The 12,662-nt window shown below is 35.4% G+C and overlaps 1 protein-coding gene across 1 annotated transcript in view; it reads left to right on the plus strand.

Moving 5' to 3' along the window:
- LOC106614433 (alpha-2C adrenergic receptor) overlaps positions 1–12,662 on the plus strand; it is a 219,257-nt gene that overhangs the window by 172,268 nt on the left and 34,327 nt on the right. The window contains exons 3-4 of the mRNA XM_070107917.1: positions 9,067–9,295; positions 11,275–11,400. Of these exons, the coding sequence (XP_069964018.1) occupies positions 9,074–9,295; positions 11,275–11,400 (348 nt within the window). The 5' untranslated portion in view covers positions 9,067–9,073. The remainder of the gene's footprint in view (positions 1–9,066; positions 9,296–11,274; positions 11,401–12,662) is intronic.

Genomic DNA, 12,662 nt, shown 5'->3' on the forward strand with positions numbered 1-12,662 from the left:
TGTGCGTAAAGCGTCCATACTCACGCAGAGTTGCACAAAGCTCTTGTGTAATGTCAAACTGTTGGCGTCAATTATATTTGACAACTATATTGGTAGCTGTATAAATGTGTTGTCGCTAGTGTGGCTGTGTGTGTGTATGTTTATTAATGTGTCACAGATTTGTCCGCAGATAAATTTCGACAAGTTTAGCACTCGACGCGGACGCGTTGACTTACTGTTTGTGGCCTAACTGTGTGTGGCAGCTATTTGTGGATTGTTGTTGCAAGAAGAGACACTGGAAGACACTTTCAAAAATTCTTTAAAAAGAAATTATATGATATTTAAAAGTCAAATATTAATTTTGAGAAAATATAATAAACTATTTTCCGCTTCGTGATGTAAACTCCTCGACCCTCAACTTAAGTATATATATATATATACGCCATGTCAACCGATTTATTTTTAGGTTTTTTTACACGTGATCTATATCTCGTTATTTTGTCCCGAAACTTGTAACACCTAAAAGAAAACGTCGGTGAACATATAAAGTATGCATATAAATAGTAGTTAAACATTAGCGACACCTAGCGAGTAATATAAGACCACAAATTGATTCCTAGTATTTATTATATATTAGCGACACCTAGCGAGTAAAAGTTTATCTAGAAGAGATCACAAATTGATTCCCAGTAATAATTATACATTAGCGACACCTAGCGAGTAAAAGTTTATCAAGCAGAGATCACTTATCCTTAACACAAATCCTAAATTATACAAATCGGACTGCAAATTATAATGATAGTGTGCTTGAACCCTTCCGACCTTCAGAAACAATCTACCCTTCTCCATAAATATTTCTTAAAAGTTTAAATTTAGCGAATAATTGAAGGTAGAGAGCAAAGGAGTATCCCACCACAGTTTGTATCCAGTAATAAGTATAACAATTACCAGTGGGCTCATAATATCGAAAACGTTCTCAAATTGTTATGAAGAACCAAAGGGTTAACTTGGCTACACCGAAGCTGTAAACCCCTTCAGAGGGACATTTTGACGTTTATTTCGCTAAGTGTATGAATGTTGTATTTTCACTCTCCACAAGCCATTTGGCAAAGTATTAAAGAAATCCCACCAAAAACTATCAATCTGTCTAGGTCAATTGTTTTTGCTCATGGCGCTCGAGGGTGTTTGATTGCATTTTTTGGGCGTAACTAGCACAACGAAATGTTTTCGCACACAAAGGTTTTTTTTTTTTGATTTGTTGATACGTAGTAGCGATAGGAGGCATAAAAAAGAAAACAATATTCCTTTGATTTGAAAGCTTTTGTCCTTTAGGCATATATGGATGAAAAATTCAGAATTATATCCCCCAAAACGTACAAATTCAAAAGATGTCTTATCATACTATCAAATCTAGACGTTCCTTTAACACTGTTACTAAAGCCTAACGTCGTACTTAACCAACCGGTCGGGTATCTTAATGTGAACTCGTTCCAACGAAAGCGACATTGCTTAAAATTTCTCAGTTATTCTTGCTTTGTAAATTGAGTCCGATAGCAAGGAGGCAATACTAGCCTTGAACTCAATGAACGTGCACTCGAGGCTGTATAAGTAATGCCTAACCTCAACGGTATCGCATTAGTTCTAGATAAAACTAGTTAGCATATCAGGTCACAGTGGAATCGCAAACAACCGTAAAATTGAAAAGTTGGCAAGGAAGAACAGGTTACTGTTGGAGTGTGAACGGGTAGGAGCTCCGCTGCTTAATTTGAGAGGTCATAACTGGTCATAATGCTATTGATGTCCAAGCGGTAAGGTTACAAATTTTACCGAATGACAGTTGCAAAAGCTGTTCGAGGAAGTAAAGGTGAAAACATAGCAACCCTCTTTTTTGATTGCCCTGCATTTGCGAGATCAAGGCAAAACCACCTTCGATCCCACACACCTTTAGACATCTATTTGATGTTAATCACCTGTGGTCCACTTCTTTGCTTCACTGGTACCCAATGGAAGCTGGGGAAATCCGAAACTATAACAATTCATTCAAATTTTTAACCAAGTAATACCTTTGAGTACCTGGTTTAAGATCCGGCACTGAATTTATGGAATAGATAGATGGATGTATCTGACTTTTTTCATTCAGTTCAACAAGGTTTTCTAATTTTTGGGACATACTTTATTCGGCTCAATCACTTCCAAGTTAGTGAAGAGTAACATCAGTCTCATTCTAAACATAAAAACACTCAAGCTAAAACAATAATCTTTTCCAAAATTTAAGTTAAAACTTCCTACCGCAAAGTATACCATAATCTTTCACTGTATATATATCACTACAATTCTTTAAAAACCTTAGTTCTACCTGCTCAAATACCGACTTGCAGTGTTTAAGGAGCTTCTCAGCAAAGCTCTAGCCCATGCAACCACAACTGCAACCAGCTTAAATAGTAAGCACTCTACTCGCCGTTATTTCTACTTTACGTTATCTGCACCCGAAAACTGTCAGCTGCTCGAACTGCTTGTCATTCTAAGCCACCACAATATCTCATCAATTTTAAGCATACGTCACTGTAACTACACTCCCACTCATTGTTGCGGCGCAGCCACTCAATCGCGCGCTCACATTTCACTCAACTGCAGTTGGCCAAACTTTTTTGTTACAATTGGTTTGATAATTTTCCTCTTCAACGGCGGAAATATGCAAAATGTTGGCAATTTGTTATGCCATAATCAAGGCAACAATGCTGCTGTGGCAGACAGACAGACAGGCAGTGCGGCAGAGATGCAGCGTGTCAGTGCTGCCAAATGTTGCAACTGCTATTTATCAGCCAACTTGAGCAGTGCAAATTTCACAAAGCTGTTGCGTGTTGCTTATATATATATATGTGTGTGTGTGATAGTACGTCTATGTGTGTATTCTGCCCCATGGAGTCTAATACAATTCACACAATTTCCTGTCATCACAGCGCATTAAACACCCGCTTGGCTTCCGGATTTGACATCAAAGCAAAACCAAAAGCAAAAGCAAAATGTTGCAAAAACTCGCTACAAAAATTGGCATGACAGCACGTCCGTGCAGTTAGTCAGTTAGCGCGCGCGACGGCTCATTCGTCTTGTCAACACAATATGCAGTATGCAACATGCAACATGACGCCAACTGTGCTGCCATTATCGCAGTTGACGATGAAATAGCTTTGATTTTTGTTTTGCTTTGGCTTAACTGTCAAAAAAAAGATGGAGCTGTGTGAAACTGAGGGAGACAAAGAGAAGGAGTGAGAGGGAGATAGCGAAGAAAAGAGAGAAGGCGAGAGAGGGGGCTTGAAATACTAGCTGTATCAATTGGATATGCGAAAGTTGTGCAAATAGCAGGACTGTGTTGGTAAAGCTTGCTGTTGGCGCGGAAACCAAACAGGAAGTGAATCGACGTGCGCTCAGACTATGAACCGTTAACTTTAGCAACAAGCAAAAAACATTGAAAAATCACATCCAGTCAAGCCGAATGACCGAATGACAGATGATGGTCATACATCTGTCACTGGCCGACATATAAAATGAATATATTTCTACTTAAATTTGTAAATATGTTTACCGCAACCAAATATTAAAAACAAAAAATATGTCGTTTACTTTGGTATCACATTTTTTTCATATACATTTGGCCTAATTGGATGCATTGTCAGCTGCGGGGTTCAGCATTTTCTGTCGCAGATATTTGTCTGAAAAACCCTGCGAATAAATCATGAGCTTGTGCAAAATTATAAAAAAAATAGCGTTCAATAGTGTAAGAATGAAATAGTGAACGAAAATTGCACTAAGTTAAATTTCTTTGGGAATCATAGTCAGGAAAACCAACCTTTTCCAGGCTAGCTTATGTTAGTAACAGAAGTAGTGGTGCCTTAGGGAAAGGGTTATCAAACGACGCGAACCACCAATTTAGAAAAGTTGTTAATTTCTTACGTTTAAGTACGCGTTTTACAAAGGTCGATAAGGAATAATATATCCAATAGAAAATAACATTATTCTTGCATTAAATTGAAGGGTTCTATTTATCATAGTCAGTATGATCCGTTTCGTTCGACAACTTGTTGTCAATTTGAAGGTAATTTCGTAGTATCATAGAAACACACGTTTTGATTAAAAAAAAGGCTATTTTTAACAAAAAGAGGTAATAATAACTTGGTGCCAGGTCATAACTATAATATGGATGCATAGGTAACTCCTAAACAAGTTATCTAACGATGTGTATGTCCTGGCGTTGTCTTGATGTAACACCATTCCTCACCTATTGGCCAAAAATGACCGCTTCAATCAGTCCAATATCCAATCACTATAATCTCACCTAACACATTGCAAAACCTTCCTGGCCGTTGATCCTAGCTTGTCCACAGTTTTCGCCTGCTCATCGCGGTTCTACCAAAACTGTAATCGATCAACGTTGTCAGCGATTCGCAGATGGTAATTCGGTTCATGAGTTTTTTGTGTTAAATTGTGTGGAACACACACAGATCGTGGCGCCAATACATTACATACAGTTTCACTGAAAGATATATTATATATACTGGTATTTGGATTCCAAAGACTGAAACTTAATGTGTTCTACAACTTTATTTAACTATATTGGATATATATTGGGTAGGATCGATAGCATTATAAAAGCTTTCGGGCAATAAGGACAATGTAGGAAACTATTTGCCAGTTATAATCTACTTCTGACCATGTAGCCGTAGCGACTTCTCACTTATTGGTAATAAAATTGTAAATCTTCGAGTTTTAGCGATCAAGCAAGACCAAAATATAACTCACGGTTGCTCCAAAAATTGCTTTTGTAATGGCTAAAAAAGCATTAATTTCTCGATTTCACACTCAATACTTTTTGACTGTCAAAATTTTACCAAAATACTTTCGGGTGTTAAGGACTATCGAAAACTAATTACAGATTTATGGTTTTAACTATCGCGGAGTCGCGTCATTCAAGCCAAGCTAGAACATATTTCTGTCTTGTGAACTTATCTGGATACAGACAAGTTTTCTTAAACTTTGCCTGATGGTATGAGAACTCGAGCTTAAAAATTTCAAAACTATAAAAAGAGCTACCAAATATACCGGAGAAAAATAAATTATATGTAGTCGCTTACTCCTCCAGTCGCTTACTACTCTACTAAGCTTAAAGGCAACAGATATTGATAACCGTTATTACCAACTCCTTAGCAATATTATTAATTCCATTTATTTTCTTTTTCGAAGTTCTCATAACTTTATCTAAGTTTTTTTTTGCAGTCACAGTTTTATACAGTTATTTGTGCTTTCTTTTACAAATCACCGACAGCACGAACTTTTTTCGCTATCATGTCTGTCGTTTTCTTTTTCATCTCTTCCTTCACTCGGCTTTTAATCAGTGTAACAAATTTGCGCTACTACAACTTTAACTTTTACGACTGTTTCGCATCGCACTCGCCATTAGCTGATTCACTTTATTCTCGGCTTGCTGCCTTCGCGCTTATCACTATGCAGCACATCAATTTATCCTTTCATGCAAATTAATAGCAACGACTGTCTTATCAAAAGCCTGTACAATTCAGTCCACCGTGTGGCGACCGACTGGCTAAGTCGCAGCTGTGGCGATAATGAAGCTGACGTCTTCAACTTGCTTGCCGCCCTCGTTTTCTTGGCTGGCGTACTCGTGCCATGTTGCAACATTTCGTAATCCGTCACTGAGATTTTTGTGCGCATTTGCATTAAATTTGATATGCTTTCATTTCTTATTGCTTTAATTTCACCGTTTTACATAATATCTTTATTTGCATTGAGTAGCAGATTGGCGAGATTTGGAGCACAAAAGACGGCCGCAAAAGAGGCATGCAAGAATTGCTTGAAGTAAATCGATTTAAGAATGTAAAAGCTTGAGGTGCACATTTAAGAACAACGGATACACTTACTAAGTTTTTATCCACACGAAAAGTTAAGGGTGCGGTTATGAGCTTCCATATTCCAAAGTATTTCTAATTTAGTTTTTTTATGGTCCGCATGGAATGAACGTAGCTCTCGGTTTGGGATTTTAATTGAATTTTGTTTGTCTATATATTTCCGAACGACTTCTATGTAAATCGTTGGAGTATCGAATTAGTAAAGCTGATTGTAAGCATCACTGGCGTGTGAGATATCCTCAAGTATTTTAGTAACTAGTTTCATTATTATATCTTCTTAAAACCCAAATTCCAAACTCTAAAATTAAGACACTTTTGAAATATTAATAATTTTGGTACATGAGTGATAGAAGAAGGAATGAGGTTCTGGCCGAAAAAAAAACAGTTCAATCTAAATTTATACCGATTTTATCTAATTTTGGTGCACAATTTTATTTAAGAAATTCTCTCAAGAAAATAAAATAAATATATGTGACATATGTATAAGGACCAGAGAACCGTATGTACTTATATTATTCATTCGCTTTCAACCTTATATAGTATGTTGACCGACGGCAGAAAATCGACATAACCGTAAGCAGGCAGATCGACCGTTCTTGGATCGTTTTGGATCCCTATTGACAGCAGAGACATATACCATCCATTATCCTCCAATATTTTATTATGATAGACGGAAGAAAATCCACATATTTAAAATGTAGGAGTTAGCGGCATATTGACTGGGCTTGGATGGGTTTGGCTCATTGTTGATAGCAGAGACATCTATCGTATAGCAAAAAAGCTCATGACAGTCAAATGTACTTCCTCTAAGATTGGGTATAATTGTAAGCCAAGTTTGTCTGGCATGTAAGGTCTGGAAGTTCTATTACCAGATTTTTCTCACTAGAACATGAAATGGTGAAAGAGTTACGTTAGGGAGGAATTGATCTTATTTGGTGTGCCAGTATATGTGTATATCTAACTTCGCGGAATGAAAAGTTTGGTCAACTCCTCGCTTCCACATAATATAAATATCAATTCTTCTTGACATTCTGATCATTTCTCGATATTGAAAGGCAACACCAGTCTCAATACATTTTATTTGAAAGAGACAAGTTAGTTCAATTCAGCCCACAATCAAAGCGTTAAGTTATATTCTTTGTACCGGTTTGATGTCTCAGAGATACTATTCTGCTAAATTAACCTCTCGTTTATCTCTGGTGCTTTCTAAACTCATAAACTTTTAATATGAAAATCTTTTTCTTTGCAATTTCGATGAAATATTATAAATAAAAATTCTATATAAAAATAAACTTTCAACGCTTATAAGAACTTTAAAATTTTTTGCATATTTTTTAATCTCAAAATCCATTTTGTATTTACCGTACATTTACTTACTTATTTCCTTTTTATACAAAATTTTTCTATCTGCAAACTTCATGACTTAAATTGTGCAGCCCATGGAGCTTTTGGTGACAGATTTATAATCCTTTGGCTACGGAGCCAAAAACTGAAAATTGCATTTTATGCATTTTTGTGGCTGAATATTAGAAAATGTCTCAAAGCATTTATTTATAACTAAACCATAACAATAAACAATTCATACATAAATGTCATAAATAAGACAAATAAATAATTACAAAAACAAAACAATGCTACAGAGTTGCAAGTTAAAACCAAAAATGAATAACAATGGTAAAAAATTATGTGGTAATCTTTATAAGAAGTAAAAAATGCATAAACAAGGCTACAACTTGGCGACTGAAATTTTTTTGCGATTGCATATAAATTAAAACAGAGATGGACGCAAAAGGCTGCTTGGCGACGGCACATTTTATGCAACTAAGTTGGCAAGTGGCTAAGCAGCTTTTGCTTCATTTCTATTTTATATAAGGTCTAGTAAAAATAAATTTATTATTATTTATATTAGATCGTTGGTTTTATTTAGTATGGTTAAAATGTTGCGATTTAGATAAAATATGTATCGTTTTGTGGTATAACCTGGGATCCTGAAGGATATACCTACCTACTGCACGAATCGTTTGAAACAGTTAACATTTTCTGGGTCTCTCAATCGGTGAGACTAAACATAACACTTACAGTTTTACTTGATAATTAATATTTCATTCAGCAATAAATCTCTCTAACTGAATAAGCGCTAAAGACCCAGAGACCGAAAAGTTTGGATTGGGCCACTCACTCTCTTAATTTAGTAAGCTGAACAGAGTTTGGATAAAAAACACCTGTAGTAAAGTATAATTAAAGTCAAGATATTTTTTGGTAATTGGCCACACTTTAGCTTCACTTCTTCTAAGCTATACATTCCGTCTTTGGTAAACTTAAGTCAAAACAACTTAGATCTCATGCCATTTATCACTAGGTGAACTATCGAAATCAGTGCACTTAATACAAGTAGCTTTGTGATGGGCATGCTTTGTCGACAGCTGACGACAATTTTCAGTAGCTTTTAGTATCGGAAAAGACTGGTTTTGACACAACGGAGACCCTATAAAATAAATACATAAATGACGTGAGGATGTGAGTCGATTAAGCCAAGTCCGTCTGTATATTTGCGAACTAGTCTCTCAGTTTTTGAGATATCGTTCTAAAATTTCGCACACGTCCATTTCTGCTTATGGTTAGATGAAATCGCTGATATCACGCCAATATAGCATATAGCTGCCGTACAAACTGACCAAATAAAATGCAGTTCTTGTGTAAAAAACTTTTTTATTTTATATATCTTCACGAAATTTGAAAAGTTTTTAAGGCGCCATTAAAAATAAAACGGCCGAGTAAGTGGACTGACTGTAATGTTTTTATTTAAGAATTGAACACCATTCAATAATAACACAATTCAAACGTCATCCATTCGTTAAGTCAACGAGACAATGCTCTCATTTTAATCAACAAAAATCCCATATATCATCTTATATTTTGCTTACACATATATATTTTTTTATTTCCCACAACACACACAAGTACTCGCGGCCAATGTACCACTTGTGCTATTGATTTATATGCTAAAACTAACATCCGGCAAATATATCTATTACAACAATACACGTAAATATATGGAATATTACTTGAACTTTATTGCTTACTGCAACAAATTTTTTTATTTATCTACTCTCCACTATTTCACTGACACTCGTTTCTATTCTGCTCTTTTCACACTTCCTTTCGCCAGCACTGCAATGGACCTAAAAGCCGGTGGACTACTCGTGCCGCCAACTGTTAAGAACTCAAGCTGCTCCCATCCACGTTATACCAGCCACAATTTCATTGCACACATCGGCATTGCGGAGACTATCGAGGCGGTGCTCATACTCATATTGACGCTGGGCGTGATTGGTGCCAATGCGCTGGTCATATTTGTAATAAACAATCGTCGCTATTCGCCCTATATACATCAGCAGGTGAGTGTGGGGGATGAGCTGGGAGTAGTCGCACAGCAAATAGTAGCAATCAGGCAGTTGCGATTGAGCGGATGGGCGGTATTGTTTAAAATAAGATAAAATTATGACAAGTGAGAGTCGGAGATTTACGGTTAGTTAGTTGAGATTTCTGTTACTAAAAATGAGAAGAATGGAATTTGTCTATAAATCATAGTGTAATCTATTTAAACCTTCAATTTGCTGAGTTATGAGAGACATTTAAGAAGTGCAGGTGAACGAGGTAACCATGCGTTAATGCTAAAATGCTGCCGTCATAATATTCTTTATACCAGTACGGTAAATAAATATTGCCAAGTTCTTTTTGGAACTTTCAAGAAAGCCACAAAGAAAGCCAAAATTAAAAAACAGAAAGTGTTTTAGTCTTATGGGCAGTTATTACAACAAACCGTAATCTCGAAGTATATAGATAGCAGCTAGCTTTGATTTTTTAAGCCTTAGAGAGTAGTGTATCGAACACGTTATGCCAGTTGTTCAACTAGACTGGCAGCACTGAAAAAGCAACGTACATACATGTTTTACGTTTTCAGAAAAAACAATACCTTAAATTGAGTCTTTATTTACTAAAATTAAAAAATGTTTGTATACAAGCCGAGTGACGTTTTAAAATCTGAATATTTGTTATACAATCTTATTTGGGTTATTTATCATTGAACATTTGTCTTTTTTATTAAATCTTATTTATCTTATTTGTCATTGAAAATTGGTCTAAAATCTATAAACAAAAACTTGGTAGCATTGGCAAAAATAATTATACCACTTTAATAAAATATTCGCCTACTCTCTTCTATCGAGTTCAACTTGCTTATTTTGCTATTGCTTTAATTTATAACTTTCGTGTTACGAGAGTTGCACCCAAATTTAATGAGCTGAGAAATGACGAATCGATAACGACTAATGGCTCGTTGCAACACGGCTTACATAAAAAATGTTTCAAATTCAACCAATGATTTTTTCACTTTTCTCATTGCAAAAAAATGTTAATACTTTTCGACCAAGAATCAGAATTAAACTTTCCATGATGGCAGAAAGAACTCGTAATTCTTGCTAATAGAATCTGACCAATAGAATCTGACCAATAGAATTTTAAAAAGTTTTATTTTTTATTTAGAGACTCGACTAGGTAAACTGCCATATCAGTCACTAATATTATCCACAAATCATCACAATTTCTGACCAAAATTCGACTCTTTTGTAAAAGTGTGCCATTTTAATAAGTTTCAATATCATATTTATATAGACAATACCTTACAAATTTTCGTTATTCTTTATTTTTTATTTTCAAACACTTGAAGGCCGTCAAGAAAGTTATGGACTTTTTTATAAACTGAACAGGGTATATTAAGTTTTCCATGAAGTTTGCAACAATCAGCAGGAAATATTAAAGATCCTATAAAGTATATATATAAATGATCAGTGTAAGGATCTGATTAGATTTAGATTGTCCGTCCATCTGTCCGTCTCACTGTATATACGCGAACTAGTCTCTCAGTTTTTGCGATATCAATCTGAAAATTTTCACACGTTGGCGTAGATTATTATTTTAGACATCGCTACAATCTTCGAATATATCATTCAGATCGGACCACTATAGTATATACCTGCCATACAAATTGGCTGATAAAAATCAAGGTAAAACTCTTTTAATACCCTTTTATGTGAAGCGTGTTAAAGCTTCGCTGCAGTCGAAGTTAACGTTTTTTCTTATTTTATTATTATATTTTGCCTTTAAATTTCATTACAACAACAACTATCTTGCTGCTACTAAATCTACTGCAAACGAAAATTTTCATTAAACGATTTTCTCATTTACTAACATTGTGTTGTCGCTTACTGTTAGATACATTTTCAATACACACATACACCCATAAATATATACATACATATATACATAAGTACGTGCTTACTAACTTTTTCTGTCCTCTGTTCTTTTCCACTTGCAGCCGCGTTATCTGCTCACCTCTCTGGCTTTAAATGACCTCACCATTGGACTGCTTATCACACCGTTTGGACTGTTGCCAGCGCTCTTTCATTGTTGGCCGTACGGCGAGATATTTTGCCAAATACAGGTAAGCGTTGGCGTATGAGCGACATAAAATTCGGTAGAAGCAAACGTAGTAGTAGGAGAAGAAGAAGCACAAGTAGATAGATGTTGAAAAATTGAACTAAAGACGCACACCACAGCCACAACAACACCAACACAGGCAACAAGAGATAAACTATGCGAGCTTACAAGCATTTATTTATTCATTTATGTGTTATGTTGTTGTTGTTGTTAAATTTTGCTACACGTGTAGCACATACATTTCTATGTAGAGTGGACAATGTGGCGGCAGAAGCAGCAAAAACTATATATATATTAATAACAACAACAATGAAATGCAAGAAAACTTCTAGGCGACTTAAGTGGCTGATAATGCGAAACAAAATACATACCAATAACGGTACAAATAACGTGCGTTGTGTGTCGGCCAAGCATTGATAGTGGCCAAGTAGCGCTCATGCGTTTATGTATGTGTGTGTTGGTGCGTCAGTGAAATTCGAAAAGTGCAACGCTATGCGAAAATAGTTTTTCACTTTCGCCACGAATTTGCACAGTTGCCAAATTGCTCGAAATTCCTGGAGAAGCATAAGCAACGAGGCGACGAGCTGGCTTTAATAGTTTTGACTTTTTTTTTATCTTTTTCTTTATTTTTCCTGTCTAAGAAATCTGTGTAATCGATTAAGTGGAAGTTAAGTGGAAATAAACAGTTATTGTGTTGTTGTTGTGTTAGTTTTTCAGTAAGGCGTTGTGCGAGAAAGTTGGTTTTGTTAAAATTTAGCTGCTTGCGTGCGTTGCCACTGCGAGTAATAAATTTTGCTACACATAATAAATGATCGAATAACATTTTATTGATTTTTTTGAAGTTGGTGCAATAAACGAGATATAATTTATTTTTTTTAGATATAGTACATGTAAAGAGTACATACAAATGTATATAGAATTAAAAATTAAACTTTGCAAGATTCTGCGAATTTAGTAGAGTATATTAGAGTTATTTTGTTGATCTACAATTTTCAATGGAAGTAGGTTTGGTGAAGAGCATTTTGAACGAGTAAAATGTATATGTTTTTCAGTGGCTAAAAAAAACTTAGTTTGGACGTAACACACACTTTATAATTTTTGCAGTTTGCAATATAAGAAAAATCATTGTTTGTAGTATTGGGTCTACTGTATTCGTTTGAAGATGAGGAGCTGAAAACATTACTCGATGAATGTTATTGCCAAGCAAAAAAGAACTCACATAATCATTGAGAATCACTCAAGCAGCAATCTTAAACGATTAAATGC

Source organism: Bactrocera oleae, chromosome 4, assembly GCF_042242935.1.
Source record: "Bactrocera oleae isolate idBacOlea1 chromosome 4, idBacOlea1, whole genome shotgun sequence".
In the NCBI taxonomy this organism is placed as follows: Eukaryota; Metazoa; Arthropoda; class Insecta; order Diptera; family Tephritidae; genus Bactrocera; species Bactrocera oleae.